The following is a 27,051-nucleotide window of genomic DNA, read 5'->3' as shown; positions in this document are numbered from 1 at the left end:
GGGAGTTTGAGGAGATTTGGTATGTCATGAAAGTCTCTAGCCAATCAAGTTCAGTTTATCATCATTCCAGGACATGTTGAAAAGGCGATGCCTCAGAAAGGCTGCCACCATTGTTAAGGACTCCTATCACCCAGGCCATGCCCTCTTCTCATTGCTACCATCAGGGAGGGGCTACCGAAGCCTGAAGACACACACTCAACCGTTCAAGAACGGCTTCTTCCCCTCCACCATCAGATTTCTGAATGGACAATGAACCCATGAACACTACCTCACTACGTTTTTCTCTCTCGTTGCACTACTTAACTAACATTATATATATATATATATATATATATATATATATACACACACACACATATACATACACACACTCTTACACAGTACAACATAACTCATACACACAGAGCAATATTACCAAAATTAAATTATTAAACAATACTTATACTTTATTGTCGCCAAACAATTGGTACTAGAACGTACAATCATCACAGCCATATTTGATTCTGCGCTTCCCACTCCCTGGATTACAAATATTAAATATTAAAAATATTAAAAATAGTTAAAATTAGTAAATATTAAAAATTTAATTATAAATCATAAATAGAAAATAGAAAAATGGGAAGTAAGGTAGTGCAAAAAAACTGAGAGGCAGGTCCGGATATTTGGAGGGTACGGCCCAGATCTGGGTCAGGATCCGTTCAGCAGTCTTATCACTGTTGGAAAGAAGTTGTTCCCAAATGTGGCCAAAATAAGGTGGATTTACAACGCAAGTTAAAAGGTAAACAGTATAATAGTACCGGTGCTTCATACGTGATGAGACCTGGGTGGTGGCACGGAGTTCAGCAGCCTCACAGTCTGGGAGAAGAAGCTGTTTCCCATCCTAGCAGTTCTTGTCCTACTGCTATGGTACCTCCTGCCTGATGGTAAGGGGTCAAAGAGATTGTGGGATGGATGGAAGGGATGATTGACAATACTAAGAGCCCTGCGTGTGCAGTGCTCCTTTGATGGGTGAGAAAGAGACCCCGATGTTCCTCAGCAGTCTTCACAATCCTTTATAGGAACTTGCAGTCGGACAGTGATGCAGCTGGTCAGCACACTCTCAATGGTGATTTTGTAAAAATTGGTTAGAATGGAGGGAGGAACCTCAATCTCCTCAGGAAGTGGGGACGCTGCTGTGCTTTCTGTGAAGGTGGCGGAAGTTTCAACAGGACCCCACCACTAAGCACATCTTTCCCTCTCCACCCCTCTCTGCTTTCCACAGAGATCGGTCGCTCTGTGACTCCCTTATCCAGACGTCCCTCCCCATGGATCTCCCACCCGGCACTTATCCCTGTAAGTGTAAGTGCTACACCTGTCCCTACACCTCCTTTCTTGCCACCATTCAGGGCCCCAAACAGTCCTTCCAGGTGAGGCAACACTTCACTTGTGAGTCTGTTGGGGTCATCTATTGCATCCGGTGCTCCCGGTGCGGCCTCCTCTACATCGGTGAAACCCGACGCAGATTGGGGGACTGCTTCGTCGAGCACCTCCGCTCCGTCCGCCACAACAGACAGGATCTCCCGGTAGTCACCCACTTCAACTCTGCTTCCCACTCGCATTCAGATATGTCCATACATGGCCTCCTCTACTGCCAAGATGAGGCTAAACTCAGGTTGGAGGAGCAACACCTCATATACCGTCTAGGTAGTCTCCAGCCCCTTGCTATGAACATAGAATTCTCCAACTCCCAGTAATTCCCTCCCCCTCCCTTCCTCTATCCCTATTTCACTCCGCCCCCTCCCCCAGCTGCCTATCACCTCCCTCATGGTTCCGCCTCCTTCTACTACCCACTGTGCTTTCCCTTATTCCTTCTTCACCTTTCCTGCCTAACCCCTCCCTGCTTCCCTTCCCCACCCCTTTATCTTTCCCCTTACTGGTTTTTCACCTGGAACCTACCAGCCTTCTCCTTCCCACCCTCCCCCCACCTTCTTTATAGGGCCTCTGCCCCTTCCCCCTACAGTCCTGACGTAGAGTTCCGGCCCGAAACGTTGACTGATCGTTTCCACGGATGCTGCCCGACCTGCTGAGTTCCTCCAGCGTGTTGTGAGTGTTGCTTTGACCCCAGCATCTGCAGAGTATTTTGTGTTTACGATACTACCAGCTGCTCTGTATACCAACTCATCATCGTTGTTGGCAAGGCCTACAGAGTTGTGTCACCAGCAAACGCGATTCGGTTTGAACCTGATCCAGCTGTGCAGTCATCCGTCAACAGCCTGGGAGCGTGGGCGCTCAGAGTGATGGAGCTGGAGATGTTTCTGCAAACACAGGCTTTCTGTCAAGGAGTCCAGGATCCAGTTAGAAAAGTGTTGAGAGCCATTGAGGACAGATCACCCACCAGCTTCTGAGGGTTGAAGTCGATAAGCAGCATCCTGACATATGAGGCAGGATATGTGCCCTTGGAGGGTCAGACACCCTGAGCCAATAGGCCGGTCCTGGACTTATTTCCTGGCATAATTTATATATTACTATTTAACTATTTATGGCTTTATTACTATTTATTATTTATGGTGTAAAGCCAATTTCCCCCGGGATCAATAAAGTATGACTATGACTATGGATTCTGCTGTAAGGTTCTATGTTCTATGAATGGCACAATGGCAAAAGTTTTAAGTCAAATTGACTTGTAGGATAGCTTTTATTCTCTTGTGATAGACCACTAAGACATCGGTACAGAATTCCTCTCAACCCCATTCTCATGACCTTTCTCACCAACAAGTCAGGAACCCATTAACCTCCACTTTAAATATACCCAATGACTTGGCCTCCACAATGAATTTCACAGATACTCCACCCTCTGGCTGGAGAAATTCCTCCTCACCTCTGTTCTAAAGGGATGTCCCTCTATTCTGAACCTCCACCCTCTGGTCTCCTCCCAACATCATCTCCACATCCACACTATCTAGGCCTTTCCATGTCAGGTTTGAATGAGATTTCTGAACCCCTCCACCCCGCTTTTCTAAACTGCAGCAAGTAAAGACCCAGAGCCAATCAAACACTCCTCATACGTTAACCCTTTCATTCCTAGAACCATTCCTGTGGATCTCCTCTGGACCCTCTCCAATCCCTGTCCTCCTACATGAAGAGTCTTTTTTTAAAAATTGACTTACAGGAAGATGGCTTCTTGCAGAGTTACGAATTCAGACTGAAACTGTTAGTTCAGGGAAGTTAATATTTGTAACTCGTGTCATGCTGAGGATTTTTGTTTTACACCTGAGCGGCTCTGTTCTAGCTCGTCAATTTATTAAGTGACTAACATGTTGACAAACTATTAAAACTTCATGGACCGAGGCAGGTATGAGGAAATGCTCTGCTCTATTTTTGTACTGTTTTTGCTTTCTCTTCCTCTCCTCTTTCACCAGATAACCTCTTGCTCCTCAGTGTTAGTGCAGCCTTCACAGTTCGGAACTCAGGTGCATGCACTCTGACAGATGACTGCCTGCACACAACAGTATTCAAGTTTGCTAAATGTCATTTCCAGTACAGAGTAAATGAAATATTTACCCTGGATTCAATGCAGCACAAACAAAAAGAGATACAGTACACAATAATAAAAAAAATACAATAAATAAACATGCCTATAGAAACATAGAAAACCTACAGCACAATACAGGCCCTTCGGCCCACAAAGCTGTGCCAAACATGTCCCTACCTTAGAACTACCTCGGCTTACCCATAGCCCTCTATTTTTCTAAGCTCCATGTATCCATCCAGGAGTCTCTTAAAAGACCCTATCGTATCCGCCGCCGCCGGCAGCCCATTCCACATACTCACCACTCTCTGCATAAAAAACTTAACCCCTGACATCTCCGTACCTATTTCCAAGCACCTTAAAACTATGCCATCTCGAGCTAGCTATTTCAGCCCTGGGAAAAAGCCTCTGACTATCCACACGATCAATGTCTCTCATTATCTTGTACACCTCTATCAGATCACCTCTCATCCTCCATCACTCCAAGGAAAAAAGGCTGAGCTCACTCAACCTATTCTCAGAAGGCAGGGGTAGGCAACCTTAAGCACAAATGACTTTCTAGCATGCGTTATTCATTAATTTGAGGCAAAACATAACTAGATGTATTTAAATGGATAATTCCCATATTTCAAGTTTTTTTAATGGCATTTATCTGGCCCACCGTTCACTCAATAATACGCGATCCAGCCCACAGAGGCAAAAAGGTTGCCGACCCCTGTCATAAGGCATGCTCCCCAATCCAGGCAACATCCTTGTAAATCTCCTCTGCACCTTTTCTATAGTTTCCATGTCCTTCCTGCAGTGAGGTGACCAGAACTGAGCACAGTACTCCAAGTGGGGTCTAACCAGAGTCCTATACAAATGTCCCCCGCTTTCAGAACGTTCTCTTTACGACATTTCGCTTTTACGAAAGACCTAATATTCTTTTGGCGCAGGCGTGACCTGTACAGAAATGACGGGTTACACTTGAATCCTAGGGGGACCAATATCCTGGCAGGGAGATTAGCGAGGGCTACTGAGGTGACTTTAAACCAGAATGGTTGTGGGGTAGGAATCAAATTAAAGAGGCTAGGCGAGAGGAGGTTAGTTCACAACAGAGGGATGGGAACCAGTGCAGAGAGACAGAGGGGTGTAAAGTGAGGGTAGAAGCAAAAAGTAGTAAGGAGAAAAGTAAAAGTGGCAGGCCGACAAATCCAGGGCAAGCATCAAAAAGGGCCACTTTTCAACATAATTGTATAAGGGCTAAGAGAGTTGTAAAAGAGCGCTTGAAGGCTTTGTGTGTCAATGCAAGGAGCATTCGTAATAAGGTGGATGAATTGAAAGCGCAGATTGTTATTAATGATTATGATATAGTTGGGATCACAGAGACATGGCTCCAGGGTGACCAAGGATGGGAGCTCAACGTTCAGGGATATTCAATATTCAGGAGGGATAGACATGAAAGAAAAGGAGGTGGGGTGGCGTTGCTGGTTAAAGATGAGATTAACGCAATAGAAAGGAAGGACATAAGCCGGGAAGATGTGGAATCGATATGGGTAGAGCTGCATAACACTAAGGGGCAGAAAACGCTGGTGGGAGTTGTGTACAGGCCAGCTAACAGTAGTAGTGAGGTCGGAGATGGTATTAAACAGGAAATTAGAAATGTGTGCAATAAAGGAACAGCAGTTATAATGGGTGACTTCAATCTACATGTAGATTGGGTGAACCAAATTGCTAAAGGTGCTGAGGAAGAGGATTTCTTGGAATGTATGCGGGACGGTTTTTTGAACCAACATGTTGAGGAACCAACTAGAGAGCAGGCTATTCTGGACTGGGTTTTGAGCAATGAGGAAGGGTTAATTAGCGATCTTGTCGTGAGAGGCCCCTTGGGTAAGAGTGACCATAATATGGTGGAATTCTTCATTAAGATGGAGAGTGACATTGTTAATTCAGAAACAAAGGTTCTGAACTTAAAGAGGGGTAACTTTGAAGGTATGAGACGTGAATTAGCTAAGACAGACTGGCAAATGACACTTAAAGGATTGACGGTAGATATGCAATGGCAAGCATTTAAAGATTGCATGGATGAACTACAACAATTGCTCATCCCAGTTTGGCAAAAGAATAAATCAAGGAAGGTAGTGCACCCGTGGCTGACAAGAGAAATTAGGGATAGTATCAATTCCAAAGAAGAAGCATACAAATTAGCCAGAAAAAGTGGCTCACCTGAGGACTGGGAGAAATTCAGAGTTCAGCAGAGGAGGACAAAGGGCTTAATTAGGAAGGGGAAAAAAGATTATGAGAGAAAACTGGCAGGGAACATAAAAACTGACTGTAAAAGCTTTTATAGATATGTAAAAAGGAAAAGACTGGTAAAGACAAACGTAGGTCCCCTACAGACAGAAACAGGTGAATTGATTATGGGGAGCAAGGACATGGCAGACCAATTGAATAATTACTTTGGTTCTGTCTTCACTAAGGAGGACATAAATAATCTTCCAGAAATAGTAGGGGACAGAGGGTCCAGTGAGATGGAGGAACTGAGCGAAATACATGTTAGTAGGGAAGTGGTGTTAGGTAAATTGAAGGGATTAAAGGCAGATAAATCCCCAGGGCCAGATGGTCTGCATCCCAGAGTGCTTAAGGAAGTAGCCCAAGAAATAGTAGATGCATTAGTGATAATTTTTCAAAACTCGTTAGATTCTGGACTATTTCCTCAGGATTGGAGGGTGGCTAATGTAACCCCTCTTTTTAGAAAAGGAGGGAGAGAGAAACCGGGGAATTATAGACCAGTTAGCCTAACGTCGGTGGTGGGGAAACTGGTGGAGTCAGTTATCAAAGATGTGATAACAGTACATTTGGAAAGCGGTGAAATCATCGGACAAAGTCAGCATGGATTTGTGAAAGGAAAATCATGTCTGACGAATCTCATTGAATTTTTTGAGGATGTAACTAGTAGAGTGGATAGGGGAGAACCAGTGGATGTGGTATATTTGGATTTTCAAAAGGCTTTTGACAAGGTCCCACACAGGAGATTAGTGTGCAAACTTAAAGCACACGGTATTGGGGGTAAGGTATTGATGTGGATAGAGAATTGGTTAGCAGACAGGAAGCAAAGAGTGGGAATAAACGGGACCTTTTCAGAATGGCAGGCAGTGAACTAGTGGGGTACCGCAAGGCTCAGTGCTGGGACCCCAGTTGTTTACAATATATATTAATGACTTGGATGAGGGAATTAAATGCAGCATCTCCAAGTTTGCGGATGACACGAAACTGGGCGGCAGTGTTAGCTGTGAGGAGGATGCTAAGAGGATGCAGGGTGACTTGGATAGGTTGGGTGAGTGGGCAAATTCATGGCAGATGCAATTTAATGTGGATAAATGTGAAGTTATCCACTTTGGTGGCAAAAATAGGAAAACAGATTATTATCTGAATGGTGGCCAATTAGGAAAAGGGGAGGTGCAACGAGACCTGGGTGTCATTATACACCAGTCATTGAAAGTGGGCATGCAGGTACAACAGGTGGTGAAAAAGGCGAATGGTATGCTGGCATTTATAGCGAGGGGATTCGAGTACAGGAGCAGGGAGGTACTACTGCAGTTGTACAAGGCCTTGGTGAGACCACACCTGGAGTATTGTGTGCAGTTTTGGTCCCCTAATCTGAGGAAAGACATCCTTGTCATAGAGGGAGTACAAAGAAGGTTCACCAGATTGATTCCTGGGATGGCAGGACTTTCATATGAAGAAAGATTGGATGAACTGGGCTTGTACTCGTTGGAATTTAGAAGATTGAGGGGGGATCTGATTGAAACGTATAAAATCCTAAAGGGATTGGACAGGCTAGATGCAGGAAGGTTGGGGAAGTCCAGAACGAGGGGTCACAGTTTGAGGATAAAGGGGAAGCCTTTTAGGACCGAGATTAGGAAAAACTTCTTCACACAGAGAGTGGTGAATCTGTGGAATTCTCTGCCACAGGAAACAGTTGAGGCCAGTTCATTGGCTATATTTAAGAGGGAGTTAGATATGGCCCTTGTGGCTAAAGGGATCAGGGGGTATGGAGGGAAGGTTGGGGCAGGGTTCTGAGTTGGATGATCAGCCATGATCATAATAAATGGCAGTGCAGGCTCGAAGGGCCGAATGGCCTACTCCTGCACCTATTTTCTATGTTTTTCTATGTTTTCTATGTTTTCCATGTCCTGCACCTTGGGTGTAATTACCTCTCTGTACGTCCTGTCTCTCATCTGTACAAGAGAGTATATGTTTAAGATCAGAGGCAAGAGAATTATTTTATTTATTTTTACTTTGGAAACACTATGCTGAGTAGGGCCCTTCCAGTCCTCTCTGCCCAGCAAGCCCCAACGACTCCGATTTAACCCCAACCTAATCACGGGATAACGTACAACGACCAACTAACCTACTTGGTGCGTCTTTAGACTGCGGGAGGGAACCTGGGGAAACCGACGCATTCCACGGGGAGGACATACACAGAGAATCCTAACAAGGGTGCCGGAGTCCGCGCCCCAAGCTATAATAGTGCCGCAATAACGCTGCGCTTCCGTGGCAAGAAACTACGGGGATGGCTTCTTTGCACAAATGATGGTGCGTATTTGGAGCAGGCTGCCAGAAATAGTTGAGGTGGGCCCATTAGTTGTCCAGGTACACATGTGGGTAGGCTAGGTGCAGAGGGCAATGGCAGCAGATGGGTTTAACTCAGGGGTTCCCAACCTTTTTTGCACCGCAGACCGGTTTAATATTGACAATATTCTTGCGGACCGGCCGACCGGGGGCAGTGGTGGGGGAGGGAGGGGAGGGTTGCCAATGGAGAAGAGTAGCAGTCAAATACGTTGTGTTTACCCCAAGAAAGACTACCATGACCATGAAGCCTTGCGCGGGCACCTGTGTGCGCATGTGTACACATGCCGATTTTTTCTACAAATCTCTGTTCAGTGAAACTACACTGTACATACATTATTTCTACTTTATATAGGCTGTGTATTTATCATATCATTCCTGCTTTTACTATATGTTAGTGTTATTTTAAGTTTTATGTGCTATTTGTTATGATTTGGTAGGTTTTTTTTGGGTCTGGGAACGCTCAAAAAATTTTCCCATAGAAATTAATGGTAATTGCTTCTTCAGTTCACACTATTTCGGCACGAACGGCTTCAAAGGAATGCTCTACATTCGGATAGCGGGGGAAACCTGTATAGCTGCAACATTACTTCTTGGCTCTTAAACTCAGTCCCACGATTGATGAAGGCTAATGCTCCGTATGCCTTCTTAACTACAGAGTCAACCTGCGTAGCAGCCTTGAGTGTCCCATGGACTCGGACCCCAAGACCCCTCCGATCCTCCACACTGCCAACAGTCTTACCATTAATACTATATTCTGCCATCATATTTGACCTACCAAAATGAACCACCTCACACTTAATCTGGGTTGAACTCCATCTGCCACTTCTCAGCCCAGTTTTACATCCTATCAACGTCCCGCTGTAACCTCTGACAGCCCTCCACACTATCCACAACACCCCCAACCTTTGTGTCATCAGCAAATTTACTACGCCATCCCTCCACTCTCTCATTCAGGTTTATAAAAATCACAAAGAGCAGGGGTCCCAGAACAAACCACCACTGGTCACCGGCCTCTATGCAGAATATGACCCGTCTATAACCACTCTTTGCATTCTGTGGGAAAGCTAATTCTGGATCCACAAAGCAATGTCCCCTTGGATCCCATGCCTCCTTACTTTCTCAATAAGCCTTACATGGGGTACCTTATCAAATGCCTTGCTGAAATCCATATACACTACATCTACGGCTCTACCTTCATCAATGTGTTTAGTCACATGTACCTATAAAAAGTATTCACACCCTCCCCCAGAAGTTTTCATGTTTGATTGGTTTACAATATAGAATCACAGTGGATTTAATTTGGTGCTTTTTTTTTTACACTGATCAACAGAAAAGACTCTTTCATGTCAAAGTGAAAATAAATTTCTACAAATAGGTCTTAATTTATGAGATCATAAGACCATAATTGGAATTATTAAACACAAAATAACTCATTGCATAAGTATGCATCCCCCTTCAAGTCAGTATTTAGTAGATGCATCTTTTGCAGCAATTACAGCCTCGAGTCTGTGTGGATAGGTCTCTATCAGCTTTGGACATCCGGACTCTAAATTTTTTTCAGCATCTTCTTTACAAAACTGCTAAAGTTCTGTCAGACTGCATGGGGATTCTGAGTGAACAGCTGTTTCAAGTCCAGCCACAAATTTTCAATTGGATTGAGGTCTGGACTCTGACTTGGCCACTCCAGGACAATAACTTCGTTGTTTTTAAGCCATTCCTGTGGCTTTGGCTTTATACTTGGGATCATTGTCTTGCTGAAAAACGAATCTTCTCCCAAGTCACAATGCTCTTGCAGACTGCGTCAGGTTTTCTTCCAGGATTTCCCATATTCTACGGCATTCATAGAAACATAGAAACATAGAAAATAGGTGCAGGAGTAGGCCATTCGGCCCTTCCAGCCTGCACCGCCATTTATTATGATCATGGCTGATCATCCAACTCAGAACCCAGCCTTCCCTCCATACCCCCTGACCCCTGTAGCCACAAGGGCCATATCTAACTTCCTTTTAAACATAGCTAATGAACTGGCCTCAACAGTTTGCTGTGGCAGAGAATTCCACAGATTCACCACTCTCTGTGTGAAGAAGTTTTTCCTAACCTCGGTCCTAAAAGGCTTCCCCTCTATCCTCAAACTGTGACCCCTCGTTCTAGACCTCCCCAACATCGGGAACAATCTTCCTGCATCTAGCCTGTCCAATCCCTTTAGGATCTTATACGTTTCAATCAGATCCCCCCTCAATCTTCTAAATTCCAACGAGTACAAGCCCAGTTCATCCAGTCTTTCTTCATATGAAAGACCTGCCATCCCAGGAATCAATCTGGTGAACCTTCTTTGTACTCCCTCTATGGCAAAGATGTCTTTCCTCAGATTAGGGGACCAAAACTGCACACAATACTCCAGGTGTGGTCTCACCAAGGCCTTGTACAACTGCAGTAGTACCTCCCTGCTCCTGTACTCGAATCCTCTCGCTATAAATGCCAGCATACCGTTCGCCTTTTTCACCGCCTGCTGTACCTGCATGCCCACTTTCAATGACTGGTGTATAATGACACCCAGGTCTCGTTGCACCTCCCCTTTTCCTAATCGGCCACCATTCAGATAATAATTTTACCCTCTACCTTCACAACCCTTCCACGGCCTGCTGCAGTGAAGCATCCCCACAGCGTGATGTAGCCACCACCTGCTTCATGGTAGGGATGGTGTGTTTTTGATGATGTGCCAAACATAGCGTTTAGTCTGATGGCCAAAAAGCTCAATTTTGGTTTCATCAGACCATAGAACCTTCTTCCAGCTGACTTCAGAGTCTCCTACAAGCCTCTGGCAAACTCAAGCCAAGATTTCATGCGAGGCTTTTATCCCCAACAGTGGCTTTCTCTTCACCACTTTCCTGTACAGCTGTGACTGGTGAAGCACCCGGGCAACAGCTGTACACGTAGTCTCTCCCATCTCAGCCACTGAAGCTTGTAACTCCTCCAGAGCTGTCATAGAATAGGTCTTTTAGTAGCCTCCCTCACTGGTCCCCTTCTTGTACAGTCACTCAGTTTTTGAGGACGGCCTGCTCTAGGGAGATTTACAGCTGTACCATATTCTTTCCATTTCTTGATGATTGACTTAACTGTACTCCAAGGGATATTCAGTGACTTGGAAATTCTCTTGTATCCATCTCCTGACTTGTGCTTTTCAATAACCTTTTCGCGGAGTTGCTTGGAGTGTTCTTTTGTCTTCATGGTGTAGTTTTTGCCAGGATACTGACTCTCCAGCAGTTGGACCTTCCAGATACAAGTGTATTTTTACTATAATCATTTGGAACACCTTAACTGCACACAGCGATCTCCATTTAACTAATTATGTGACTTCTAAAGCCAATTGGCTGCACCAGTGGTGATTTGGTGTGTCATACTAAAGGGGGAAAATACTTACAGAACATAGAACAGTACAGCACAGTACAGGCCCTTCGGCCCACAATGTATGTAATCAATTATTTTGTGTTTTATATTTGTAATGAATGTAGATCATGTAGAGATTTGTAGAGATCTGTTCTCACTTTGACACGTAAACACGAGGAATTCTGCAGATGCTGGAAATTCAAGCAACACACATCAAATTTGCTGGTGAACGCAGCAGGCCAGGCAGCATCTCTAGGAAGAGGTACAGTCGACGTTTCGGGCCAAGACCCTTCCTCAGGACTAACTGAAGGAAGAGCTAGTAAGAGATTGGAAAGTGGGAGAGGGAGGGGGAGATCCAAAATGATAGGAGAAGACAGGAGGGGGAGGGATGGAGCCAAGAGCTGGACAGGTGATAGGCAAAAGAGATATGAGAGGATCATGGGACAGGAGGCCTAGGGAGAAAGAAAAGGGGGAGGGGGGAAAACCCAGAGGATAGGCAAGGGGTATAGTCTGAGGGACAGAGGGAGAAAAAGGAGAGAGAGAGAGAGAGAGAGAGAAAGAATGTGTGTATATAAATAAATAACGGATGGGGTCTGAGGGGGAGGTGGGGCATTAGTGGAAGTTAGAGAAGTCAATGTCCATGCCATCAGGTTGGAGGCTACCCAGACGGAATATAAGGTGTTGTTCCTCCAACCCGAGTGTGGCTTCATCTTTACAGTAGAGGAGGCCGTGGATAGACATATCAGAATGGGAAGGGGATGTGGAATTAAAATGTGTGGCCACTGGGAGATCCTGCTTTCTCTGGCAGACAGAGTGTAGGTGTTCAGCAAAACGATCTCCCAGTCTCTTACTAGCTCTTCTTTCAGTTAGTCCTGACGAAGGGTCTCGGCCCGAAACGTCGACTGTACCTCTTCCTAGAGATGCTGCCTGGCCTGCTGCATTCACCAGCAAATTTGATGTGCGTTGCTTCACTTTGACACAGTCTTTTTCTGTTAATCAGTGCTAAAAAAGCCAAATTAAATCCACTGTGATTCAATGTTGCAAAACAATTAAACATGAAAACTTCCAAAGGAGGTGAATACACAAGAAGGGTGGTGGGGTGGAGATACGTCTCTACCAAAAGAGATGGAAGGTGCTCCTTCCCTCCACTAACCTGCAGGTCACCCTTGGGCAAGGTGTAACACCCACTTAGCACCAAACGACCTCCACCAGCCCGACCACTCAGGGCCATGTGAAGCCATGGGAGCAGGTGGTGGGTGGTCGTACGAGCAGCCGGTGCATATCACAAGCCCTGGTTATGCGACCACTGACGCCAGGCAGACAATCTCCGAAGAGTATTGGTAATGGCTGTGGTCACCCGTCTTGTAAAGACACTGCCCAAAAGACAATGGCAAACCACTTCTGTAGAGAAATTTGCCAAGAACAACCATGATCATGACCTCACGTCATATGACACAACATGTGATGATGATATAAAGTGAAGCTAAACACAGAAGCATCTGTACATAAGGTGACTGAGAGGAAATGATAAAGTAGTGGTGGTTGGAGGTGTGGAGGGGTGGGTTAGTGGGCGGAGGTGTTGATCAGTCTCACTGCTTGGGGAAAGTAACTGTTTTCGAGTCTGGTGGTCCTGGCGTGGATGCTACACAGCCTCCTCCCTGATGGGAGTGAGACAAACAGTCCATGAGCAGGGTGGGCGGGATTTGTTGGCAGGGTAGAGATTGCAAAGGTAAAGTTTAGCTTTATTTGTCACATGGCAACTGATTTACCAAACTGACCCCAGGGATGAAACATGAAGATCTTTGAAGATGAGCTTTACTTGTCACATGTACATCGAAACATACGGTAAAATGTATTGTTTGCACCAATAACCAACATAGTCCAAGGATGTTCTGGGGGCAGCCCACAGGTGTCCGACCCTAATCTGTACATTTTGGGAATGTGGTAGGATACCCAGGTGGTCATGGGGAAGAGCACACAAATGTCTTACACACAGTAGCGGGAATTGAATCCTGATCTGACAACTGGCGTTGTAAAGCTACTGTAACCAAGTCAACCTGCCTTTGGTCAGCTAATACTAACGGGATCTCTCAGTATGCAATGGCCTGTTCTGTAATAAGCACAGGAAATGCTCAAAGCACTCAGCAGGCCAGGCAGTTACCATGGTAACACATCCTCAGAGGCTGCCCGGCCGACTGACTGATACCAGCGTTCTCAGTTTGCAAACACGGGAGTCTGCAGATGCTGGAAACCCACTGCAACACACACAAAATGCTGGAAGAACTCAGCAGGTCAGGCAGCATCGTTGGAGGGACAGAGTCCATGTTTTGGGCAGAGGCGCTTCCTCAAGTCCTGATTGAGGATCTTACCCCAAAACGTTGACTGCTTATTTCACCCTGTAGAGTGTCTGCGTGCCTGTTATTTTCAGTTTGCAGCACCTGCAATCTTTCCATTTCCACCCTGCAACTGAGTTGCTGCTTTGTCAGTCCTGAGTTACCTCGAGAGACCTGGATAATGGCAGATTTAATGCCAGTCCCACTCCCATCAGTGAGGCTACGCCCACATCCATGCCTGGACTACCTGACTCAAAAACAGTTACCCCAAACCGAAAGACTGTTCAACACCCCCACCCCCAAAACACCACTACTTGATCATTTCCTGCCAGTCACCTTATGTACAGACACTCCTGTGCCAAGCGTCACTTTGTGGACATACAATCAATGCATATAAGCCATCTTCAGCTTCCGTTAGCAGCTTGTTCCACACTCTTACCACCCTGAGTGACGATGTTCCTTTTAAGCATTTTGCCTTTCACCCTACACCCATGACCTCCAGTGGAACAAGCCTGTTTGCATTTTTCCTATGTATACCCCTCATAAATGTGCATAGTACTATCGGAAGTCCCCTATTCAGCCTGTCCTGTCACCATAACAGGCGGGAGGAGAAGATGGCGGTGCGACGCCGCGCGCGCAGCTCTCCGGTGAAATGATATCATATTTGTAAGTAGGACGCCGTGCACAATTCTGATTTGATGGAGACAGACATGAGAAGCAGAGGAACATCTGGAGAAATTTCTGAAATGCCTGGTTCGCTGCCGCTGCTTCTGTGCGATCAAGAATCTCCAGAGGGCAGGCCCCAAAATCCCCGGCTTTGCCTGCTGCTGGCGACCCAGGCTGAGGTCGAAGCGTTCGGCAGAGATGGTGCTCGGAAGGCTGATCGGAGCTTGAAGTTTTCGGACGACTTAAGAGTGTGGTCGGACTGTGGTCGGGCATGGCAGGGAGAGTTTTCTTCCTTCTCCCATCTGCGTGAGATGTGGGACTTCCGAGAGACTTTGAATTTTTTTACTGTGCCCATGGCCTGTTCTTCATCATGTTATGGTATTGTTGCACTGTTGTAACTATATGCTATAACTATGTGGTTTTTGTTAGTTTTTCAGTCTTGGTCTGTCCTGTGTTTCTGTGATATCACACGGGAGGAATATTGTATCATTTCTTAATGCATGCATTACTAAATGACAACAATCGAATCTAACTCAAGTCGTCAAGTCTGACAAGATCCTCAGAAACTCTCTCTGTACTCTTTCAATCTCATTTACATCTTTCCTGTAGGTAGCTGACCTAAACTGCATACAACATCCCAAATCTGGCCTCACCAATGTCTTGCACAACTTGAGTATGAAAGTCCTAATTCCTAGGAGACAATTCCTGGGAACAATGGCACTATTCACCCACGCCTTATGCAAACACTATTCAAATTTACATAACAACAAGCCAGAGAGAGCTTCATGTTTCATTTGCCACTGCTGTGGTCTCCTACGTCTCTGCACCGAACACTGACTCTGCCCTCAAAACAACCATTCAACAGATTTGTCACACGTGCACCGAACTGTACAGTGACGCAAAAATGATGCATTTCAATGACCAACACAGTCCAGCAACATGCTGAGGGCCGGTTGCAGGTGCCCACGTGCTTCTGGCGCCAACACAGCATGCCCACAATTTATGAACCCGAACCTGTAGGTCTTTGGAATGTGGTTGGAAACCAGAGTACCCAGACGAAACCCACGCAAACCACAGCCACTGGCTGTAAGAATTGACCTCCAACCTTCAGATCGCTGGTGCTGTAAAGCAATGCAGTAGCCGCTGTGCTACTGCGTTATCACACTCCCCAGCCTGAGTAACACTGCCTCCCGCACAGTCCTTCTAGGCCACTCAGAATCACCTCTTTGCTGAACTCAAACAATGACAGAACAACACTCTGTAATCTCACATCACAGAGGAAAAAAACAAATCGACAAACTCCAGAAATCAACCAAGTGAAGCTTTGCTACACCATACACCTTTCTCCAAGTAGAAACCAGAAATGCAGGTTAAGGACTGATAATCATTATTTTTCCTTTTAAAAAAAAGCGCCTTAACTTGTCTTGCTACTTTCAAGAGAGCGACGTGGCTCTTGTTAACATTCACACTGACAGATTGCATCATATCACAGGGTCGGTGCACTTGAACACTGAAGTGGTTCAGCAGCTTTGGAACAGAGAACAGAACAGAACAATACAGGCCTGTCAGTCTATAAAGCTGTGCCAAACTTTTAACCCACTCAAAGATCAATCTAAACCTTCCCTCCACATAGCTTCCATTTTTCTATCACCCATGTGCCGATCGAGGTCTCTCAAATATCCCAATTGTATCTGCGGCGATGGCGGCCCAACAGCATGTTCCACACACCCTGCACTCCTTGCACTAAAAAAAACTACCCCTGACACCCCTACTCCATACTATTCACCAGTTACCCCGAAATTATGCACTCTCCTGTTAAACCATTTCTGCCATGCAATAAAATCTCCAGCTATCCACTTGATCTGTGATTCATATCATCTTACACACCTCCATCAAGTCACCTCCCATCCTGCTTCACTACAGGCAGGATGTCCAAGCCAGCCTATGTCCAAGCACCAGCCCCTGAGGTACTGCACTGTCACCAGCCTCCAAACCGATCACTGACCCCGCCCTGCCCCCGTGAGACACACCACTGTCACCGATCACTGACCCCCGAGACACACCACTGTCACCGATCACTGATCCCCGAGACACAACACTGTCACCGATCACTGACCCCCCCCAACACACACCGTCACCGATCACTGATCCCCGAGACACACCACTGTCACCGATCACTGATCCCCCGAGACACACCACTGTCACCGATCACTGACCCTCCGAGACACAACACTGTCATCGATCACTGACCCCCCGAACACACCACTGTCATCGATCACTGACCCCCGAGACACATCACTGTCATCGATCACTGACCTCCGAGACACATCACCGTCATCGATCACTGACCCTCCGAGACACAACACTGTCACCGATCACTGACCCCCGAGACACACCACTGTCATCGATCACTGACCCCCCGAGACACACCACTGTCACCGATCACTGACCCCCGAGACACACCACTGTCACCGATCACTGACCCCCGAGACACACCACTGTCACCGATCACTGACCCCCCGAGACACACCACTGTCACCGATCACTGACCCCTCGAGACACAACACTGTCACCGATCACTGACCCCCCGAGACACAACACTGTCATCGATCACTGACCCCCCCGAGACACACCACTGTCATCGATCACTGACCCCCCCGAGACACACCACTGTCACCGATCGCTGACCCCCCCAAACACACCACTGTCACCGATCACTGACCCCCCCGCCGAGACACACCACTGTCACCAGTCACTGACCCCCCGAACACACCACTGTCACCGATCACTGACCCCCCCCACCAGACACACCACTGTCACCGATCACTGACCCCCCGAACACACCACTGTCACCGATCACTGACCCCCCCAACACACCAGTCACCGATCACTGACCCCCCGAACACACCACTGTCACCGATCACTGACCCCCCCCCACCAGACACACCACTGTCACCGATCACTGAACCCCCCCGCCGAGACACACCACTGTCACCGATCACTGACCCCCGAGACACACCACTGTCACCGATCACTGACCCCCGAGACACACCACTGTCACCGATCACTGACCCCCCCGAACACACCACTGTCACCAATCACTGACCCCCCCCGAACACACCACTGTCACCGATCACTGACCCCCGAGACACACCACTGTCACGGATCACTGACCCCCCAGACACACCACTGTCACCGATCACTGACCCCCCCGAACACACCACTGTCACCGATCACTGACCCCCCGAGACACACCACTGTCACCGATCACTGACCCCCAACACACACCACTGTCACCGATCACTGACCCCCGAGACACACCACTGTCACCGATCACTGACCCCCAACACACACCGTCACCGATCACTGACCCTCCGAGACACACCACTGTCACCGATCACTGACCCCCAACACACACCGTCACCGATCACTGACCCTCCGAGACACACCACTGTCACCGATCACTGACCCCCAACACACACCGTCACCGATCACTGACCCCCCGAGACACACCACTGTCACCGATCACTGACCCCCCGAACACACCACTGTCACCGATCACTGACCCCCGAGACACAACACTGTCACCGGTCACTGACCCCCCGAACACACCACTGTCACCGATCACTGACCCCCCCGAACACACCACTGTCACCGATCACTGACCCCCCGAGACACACCACTGTCACCGATCACTGACCCCCAACACACACCGTCACCGATCACTGACCCCCCGAGACACACCACTGTCATCGATCACTGACCCCCGAGACACACCACTGTCACCGATCACTGACCCCCCGAGACACACCACTGTCACCGGTCACTGACCCCCGAGACACACCACTGTCACCGATCACTGACCCCCCCGAGACACGTCACTGTCACTGATCACTGACCCCCGAGACACACCACTGTCACCGATCACTGACCCCCCCGAACACACCACTGTCACCGATCACTGACCCCCCGAGACACACCACTGTCACCGATCACTGACCCCCAACACACACCGTCACCGATCACTGACCCCCCGAGACACACCACTGTCATCGATCACTGACCCCCGAGACACACCACTGTCACCGATCACTGACCCCCCGAGACACACCACTGTCACCGGTCACTGACCCCCGAGACACACCACTGTCACCGATCACTGACCCCCGAGACACGTCACTGTCATCGATCACTGACCCCCGAACACACCACTGTCACCGATCACTGACCCCCCGAGACACACCACTGTCACCGATCACTGACCCCCCGAGACACACCACTGTCACCGGTCACTGACCCCCCGAGACACAACACTGTCACCGATCACTGACCCCCGAGACACGTCACTGTCACCGGTCACTGACCCCCCGAGACACACCACTGTCACCGATCACTGACCCCCCGAGACACACCACTGTCACCGATCACTGACCCCCGAGACACACCACTGTCACCGATCACTGACCCCCCGAGACACACCACTGTCACCGATCACTGACCCCCGAGACACACCACTGTCACCGATCACTGACCCCCCGAGACACACCACTGTCACCGATCACTGACCCCCCCGAACACACCACTGTCACCGATCACTGACCCCCCCGAGACACGTCACTGTCACTGATCACTGACCCCCGAACACACCACTGTCACCGATCACTGACCCCCGAGACACACCACTGTCACCGATCACTGACCCCCCGAACACACCACTGTCACCGATCACTGACCCCCCCGAGACACACCACTGTCATCGATCACTGACCCCCCGAGACACACCACTGTCACGGATCACTGACCCCCGAGACACACCACTGTCACCGATCACTGACCCCTGAGACACACCACTGTCACCGATCACTGACCCCCCGAACACACCACTGTCACCGATCACTGACCCCCCCCACCAGACACACCACTGTCACCGATCACTGACCCCCGAGACACAACACTGTCATCGATAACTGACCCCCGAGACACACCACTGTCACCGATCACTGACCCCCTGAGACACACCACTGTCACCGATCACTGACCCCCAACACACACCGTCACCGATCACTGACCCCCGAGACACAACACTGTCACCGATCACTGACCCCCGAGACACAACACTGTCACCGATCACTGACCCCCCCCACCAGACACACCACTGTCACCGATCACTGACCCCCCGAGACACAACACTGTCACCGATCACTGACCCCCAACACACACCGTCACCGATCACTGACCCCCCGAGACACACCACTGTCACCGATCACCGACCCCCCGAGACACAACACTGTCATCGATCACTGACCCCCAACACACACCGTCACCGATCACTGACCCCCGAGACACATCACTGTCACCGATCACTGACCCCCGAGACACATCACTGTCACCGATCACTGACCCCCCGAGACACACCACTGTCACCGATCACTGACCCCCCCGAGACACACCACTGTCACCGATCACTGACCCCCGAGACACAACACTGTCATCGATCACTGACCCCCGAGACACACCACTGTCATCGATCACTGACCCCCCGAACACACCACTGTCACCGATCACTGACCCCCGAGACACACCACTGTCACCGATCACTGACCCCCCGAGACACAACACTGTCACCGGTCACTGACCCCCGAGACACACCACTGTCATCGGTCACTGACCCCCCGAACACACCACTGTCACCGATCACTGACCCCCCGAGACACACCACTGTCACCGATCACTGACCCCCCGAACACACCATTGTCACCGATCACTGACCCCCGAGACACACCACTGTCACCGATCACTGACCCCCGAGACACACCACTGTCATCGATCACCGACCCCCCGAACACACCACTGTCACCGATCACTGACCCCCGAGACACACCACTGTCACCGATCACTGACCCCCGAGACACAACACTGTCATCGATCACTGACCCCCCGAACACACCACTGTCACCGATCACTGACCCCCCGAGACACACCACTGTCACCGATCACTGACCCCCGAGACACACCACTGTCACCGATCACTGACCCCCCGAGACACAACACTGTCATCGATCACTGATCCCCGAGACACACCACTGTCACCGATCACTGACCCCCCGAGACACAACACCGTCACCGATCACTGACCCCCCGAGACACACCACTGTCATCGATCACTGACCCCCCGAGACACAACACCGTCACCGATCACTGACCCCCCCGAGACACACCACTGTCACCGATCACTGACCCCCCCGAGACACACCACTGTCACCGATCACTGACCCCCCGAGACACACCACTGTCACCGATCACTGACCCCCCCGAGACACACCACTGTCACCGATCACTGACCCCCCCGAGACACACCACTGTCACCGATCACTGACCCCCCGAACACACCACTGTCACCGATCACTGACCCCCGAGACACACCACTGTCACCGATCACTGACCCCCGAGACACACCACTGTCACCGGTCACTGACCCCCGAGACACACCACTGTCACCGATCACTGACCCCCCGAGACACAACACTGTCATCGATCACTGACCCCCAACACACACCGTCACCGATCACACTGACCCCCGAGACACATCACTGTCACCGATCACTGACCCCCCGAACACACCACTGTCACCGATCACTGACCCCCGAGACACACCACTGTCACCGATCACTGACCCCCCGAGACACACCACTGTCACCGATCACTGACCCCCCGAGATACAACACTGTCACCGATCACTGACCCCCCCGAGACACAACACTGTCATCAGCCCCCAGTCCGATCACTGACCCCAGAGACACACCACTGTCACCGATCACTGACCCCCCGAGACACAACACTGTCATCTATCACTGACCCCCAACACACACCGTCACCGATCACTGACCCCCGAGACACACCACTGTCACCGATCACTGACCCCCGAGACACACCACTGTCACCGATCACTGACCCCCTGAACACACCACTGTCACCGATCACTGACCCCCCGAGACACACCACTGTCACCGATCACTGACCCCCTGAACACACCACTGTCACCGATCACTGACCCCCCGAGACACAACACTGTCACCGATCACTGACCCCCGAGACACACCACTGTCACCGATCACTGACCCCCGAGACACACCACTGTCACCGATCACTGACCCCCTGAACACACCACTGTCACCGATCACTGAACCCCCGAGACACACCACTGTCACCGATCACTGACCCCCGAGACACACCACTGTCACCGATCACTGACCCCCCCGAGACACACCACTGTCACCGATCACTGATCCCCCGAGACACACCACTGTCACCGATCACTGATCCCCCGAGACACACCACTGTCACCAACCACTGACCCCTGAGACACACCACTGACATCGATCACTGACCCCCGAGACACAACACTGTCACCGATCACTGACCCCCCGAGACACACCACTGTCATCAGCCCCCAGTCCGATCACTGACCCCTGAGACACACCACTGACATCGATCACTGACCCCCGAGACACAACACTGTCACCGATCACTGACCCCCGAGACACACCACTGACATCGATCACTGACCCCCGAGACACAACACTGTCACCGATCACTGACCCCCGAGACACACCACTGTCATCAGCCCCCAGTCCGATCACTGACCCCTGAGACACACCACTGACATCGATCACTGACCCCCGAGACACACCACTGACATCGATCACTGACCCCAGAGACACACCACTGTCACCGCCCATAGTTACACCAGCCCCCAGTCGAATCACTGACCTGAGGCAGCCCAGCATCACTGGCTTCCAATCAGAGAAAACAAGCTTCCCTGTCAACTATTTTCGACGATCAGTCGGCTGTATATTCAGTTAGCCATCTCTCTCCGGATGACCTGCGATCTAATCTTTCACAGCAGGCTGCCACACTGAACTTTATTTCTGACCTTACTGAAATCTGGAAAAGCCACATCTTTCACCCTGGTTGCTTCATCTCCAGCCCCCAACAGTGTTCTTGGACATAGCTGGTCAGGACCTGGAGATTATCTACCTTCATACCTTTTAAGACACGCAGTATCTTCTCTAATATAATGTGGACCATCCTGAAGACCATATAACAATTACAGCACGGTCCGTGCCGAACGCTTACTCTCACCTAGTCGCACCGACCTGCACTCAGCCCATAACCCTCCATTCCTTTCCTGTCCATATAGCTGTCCAATTTAACTTTAAACGACAACATCGAACCTGCCTCCACCACTTCTGCTGGAAGCTCGTTCCACACAGCTACCACTCTCTGAGTAAAGGCATCCCATTGACTCTTCCCAGTTCCCAAATCTTCAAGTCTTTCCCCACAGTAAAGGCAAAGGAGAAACATTCACTGGAGACCTTGCACATCTCCTGCCATTCCACACTCTGGTGCCCTCTTTTTGTTGTGAGGCCCTAACCTCTCTCTAGTTAATCTTTTCACCCGTAATAAACTTGCGAGATCTCTTCGTTTTTCCCTGAATTTTCTCTCTAAAGTATTGCATGCACCCCGTTTGGGGGCACAGTAGTGTCAGTAGCTACGCAGTAGCATAGCAGTTAGCGAAACGCTTCACAGCACTAGCGATCACAACATCAGGATTCAATCCCCATCACAGCCTGCGAGGAATCTGTACATTCTCCCCGTGGGCTTCCTCCCACCTTCCAAAGGCATTCGGATTAGGGTTAGCAGTTGTGGGCATGCTCGGTTGATACTGGAAGCATGGTGATACTTGCTGGCTGCTTTCGGACTGCGTTGGTCACTGACTTAAATGACACATTTCACTGATGTTCCGGTGTGCCATTGACAAATAAAGCTCATGTGGATCTAACCTTTTTTACTCCTCGAATTCTTCCTTCAGTACAGTCCTGTACCCCCGAGCTCATCCATGAATTTCCTTGGTATCAGCTGCCTGTCGTTCCTACCTGTGGATTCACACCCTCATCATCCAGCTTCCTTGCTCCTATCAGTCAGAATCTGGGAAAGCAACCAGGAATCCGGATAGATTTCTGAAATACACGCTATGCCACTTATTAAGAGGGACTTTGTACATCTTCCCAGTGCAGCTGTAAAGGGACAAATGGCCCGTTATGATCTGACCGAGCCAATCTCACACTGCGCTGCATCTACTGGTCCCTGCTTCGAACATTTCCAATGACAATGTCTCTTTGGGACAAAGATTCAGAAACCATTGAGTAGAGAGACTTCAAAACCACCAGCAAAATGGTCTTCATGACATCTTCTTTCCCTCTCTTCACCCCCATCTCTCCCGGCCCTTCCCTACCCCTCCCCCTCTTCCCCTTCCCCCTCCCCACCCCCTCTTCCCCCTCCCCTACCCCTCTTCACCCTCCCCCTCCCCTACACCCTTCCCAACCCCTCTTCACCATCCCCTTCCCCTCCCCACCCCCTCTTCCCTTTCCCCTCCCCACCCCCTCTTCCCCCTCCCCTACCACTCTTCACCCTCCCCCTCCCCTACCCCTCTTCACCCTTCCCCTCCCCTACACCCTTCCCAACCCCTCTTCACCATCCCCTTCCCCTCCCCTCCCCCTCTTCCCCTTCCCCTCCCCACCCCCTCTTCCCCCTCCCCTCCCCACCCCCTCTTCCCCTTCCCCTCCCCACCCCCTCTTCCCCCTCCCCTACCCCTCTTCACCCTCCCCCTCCCCTACACCCTTCCCAACCCCTCTTCACCATCCCCTCCCCACCCCCTCTTCCCCCTCCCCTACCCCTCTTCACCCTTCCCCTCCCCTACACCCTTCCCACCCCCTCTTCCCCCTCCCCTCCCCACCCCCTCTTCCCCTTCCCTTCCCCACCCCCTCTTCCCCCTCCCCTACCACTCTTCACCCTTCCCCTCCCCTACACCCTTCCCAACCCCTCTTCACCATCCCCTTCCCCTCCCCACCCCCTCTTCCCCCTCCCCTACCCCTCTTCACCCTCCCCCTCCCCTACCCCTCTTCACCCTTCCCCTCCCCTACACCCTTCCAACCCCTCTTCACCATCCCCACCCCCTCCCCACCCCCTCTTCCCTTTCCCCTCCCCACCCCCTCTTCCCCCTCCCCTACCACTCTTCACCCTCCCCCTCCCCTACCCCTCTTCACCCTTCCCCTCCCCTACACCCTTCCCAACCCCTCTTCACCATCCCCTTCCCCTCCCCACCCCCTCTTCCCTTTCCCCTCCCCACCCCCTCTTCCCCCTCCCCTACCACTCTTCACCCTCCCCCTCCCCTACCCCTCTTCACCCTTCCCCTCCCCTACACCCTTCCCAACCCCTCTTCACCATCCCCTTCCCCTCCCCACCCCCTCTTCCCTTTCCCCTCCCCACCCCCTCTTCCCCCTCCCCTACCACTCTTCACCCTCCCCCTCCCCTCCCCACCCCCTCTTCCCCTTCCCCTCCCCACCCCCTCTTCCCCTTCCCCCTCCCCACCCCCTCTTCCCCTTCCCCTACCACTCTTCACCCTCCCCCTCCCCTACACCCTTCCAACCCCTCTTCACCATCCCCTTCCCCTCCCCACCCCCTCTTCCCCTTCCCCTCCCCACCCCCTCTTCCCCCTCCCCTACCACTCTTCACCCTCCCCCTACCCTACCCCCTCACCCTCCCCCTACCCTACCCCTCTTCACCCTTCCCCTCCCCTACACCCTTCCCAACCCCTCTTCACCATCCCCTTCCCCTCCCCACCCCCTCTTCCCCTTCCCCTCCCCACCCCCTCTTCCCCTTCCCCTCCCCACCCCCTCTTCCCCTTCCCTTCCCCACCCCCTCTTCCCCCTTCCCTACCACTCTTCACCCTCCCCCTCCCCTACCCCTCTTCACCCTTCCCCTCCCCTACACCCTTCCCAACCCCTCTTCACCATCCCCTTCCCCTCCCCACCCCCTCTTCCCCTTCCCCTCCCCTACCACTCTTCACCCTCCCCCTCCCCTACCCCTCTTCACCCTTCCCCTCCCCTACACCCTTCCCAACCCCTCTTCACCATCCCCTTCCCCTCCCCACCCCCTCTTCCCCTTCCCCTCCCCACCCCCTCTTCCCCCTCCCCTACCACTCTTCACCCTCCCCCTCCCCTACCCCTCTTCCCCTTCCCTTCCCCACCCCCTCTTCCCCCTCCCCTACCACTCTTCACCCTTCCCCTCCCCTACACCCTTCCAACCCCTCTTCACCATCCCCTTCCCCTCCCCACCCCCTCTTCCCCTTCCCCTCCCCACCCCCTCTTCCCCTTCCCTTCCCCACCCCCTCTTCCCCCTCCCCTACCACTCTTCACCCTCCCCCTCCCCTACCCCTCTTCACCCTTCCCCTCCCCTACACCCTTCCCAACCCCTCTTCACCATCCCCTTCCCCTCCCCACCCCCTCTTCCCCTTCCCCTCCCCACCCCCTCTTCCCCCTCCCCTACCACTCTTCACCCTCCCCCTCCCCTACCCCTCTTCCCCTTCCCTTCCCCACCCCCTCTTCCCCCTCCCCTACCACTCTTCACCCTTCCCCTCCCCTACACCCTTCCAACCCCTCTTCACCATCCCCTTCCCCTCCCCACCCCCTCTTCCCCTTCCCCTCCCCACCCCCTCTTCCCCCTCCCCTACCACTCTTCACCCTCCCCCTCCCCTCCCCCTCTTCCCCTTCCCTTCCCCACCCCCTCTTCCCCCTCCCCTACCACTCTTCACCCTCCCCCTCCCCTACCCCTCTTCACCCTTCCCAATCCCTCTTCACCATCCCTTTCCCCTTTCCCCTACCCTTCACCCCCTCTCTTCCCCTCCCCACCTCCTCTTCCCCTTACCCCCCCACCTCCACTTCCCCTTACCCCCCCACCTCCACTTCCCCTTACCCCCCCACCTCCTTCCCCTTACCCCCCACCTCCACTTCCCTCCCCATCACTCCTCTCCCTTTCCTACCCCAATCCTCGCTGCTCAGCAGGTTGTCCGCGAAGAACCGACTGTCCAGCTCCGTTGCCATGGCGCCTGAAGATAGGGTGTTGTCCGCCCCTCCGTTTCCTGAGCGCGACGCCTCAAAAGTCAATTGTCGGCCTTCTATTCCAACCTGACACCCTCAAAAGGCCCAGGCCCATCACCGGAAACCCACCCCTCCCCCTCACTGAGTGACGAAGCGCTTGACCAATCCCCAACAGGAGCCGCTCACATCGCTCAGTGTTTGCCCAATCACTAGGCACAATCCGCTCCCATCGTTCAGGGATTGGCCAATCCGTGCCCCACAGACCGTTTCTGCAGCTTGACCTATCGCCGCGCAAAACCCATTAAATTTGGTGACGGATTGTCCAATCCTAGTCAAGAATTAGCACACAGCGCTCTGAGATCGGCCAATCACCACCACCAATCCGTTCCGACGATCAGGAGTCGGCCAATCCCAGCATAGAAGCTGTTCCCATCGTGCTGAGCAGCCGTCGCCTCATTCGATTGGCGGACGGTTCCATCAATCAACGTCGGGGCCAGCCGCGGAAGTCCTGACTGCGGCCGGTAGCTCAGCGTCCTGGGCGAGGGAGCCGGGGGAGCTCGGCAGGCCAGGCAGCAGCTATCGGTGGGGAACAATTCCAGTCCTA

At 51.2% G+C, this 27,051-nt stretch overlaps 1 protein-coding gene across 1 annotated transcript in view; it reads right to left on the bottom strand.

Annotated features, from left to right (window-relative positions):
- atf6b (activating transcription factor 6 beta) overlaps positions 1–26,560 on the bottom strand; it is a 156,080-nt gene extending 129,520 nt beyond the window's left edge. The window contains exon 1 of the mRNA XM_063047913.1: positions 26,390–26,560. Coding sequence (XP_062903983.1) covers positions 26,390–26,450 — 61 coding nt within the window. The 5' untranslated portion in view covers positions 26,451–26,560. The remainder of the gene's footprint in view (positions 1–26,389) is intronic.
- Between the last annotated feature and the right edge of the window lie 491 nt (positions 26,561–27,051).

This window comes from Mobula hypostoma, chromosome 5 (assembly GCF_963921235.1).
Source record: "Mobula hypostoma chromosome 5, sMobHyp1.1, whole genome shotgun sequence".
Taxonomy (NCBI): domain Eukaryota; kingdom Metazoa; phylum Chordata; class Chondrichthyes; order Myliobatiformes; family Myliobatidae; genus Mobula; species Mobula hypostoma.
Note: the sequence above shows the minus strand (reverse complement) of the source record. Positions and strands in the feature narration are given on the sequence as shown.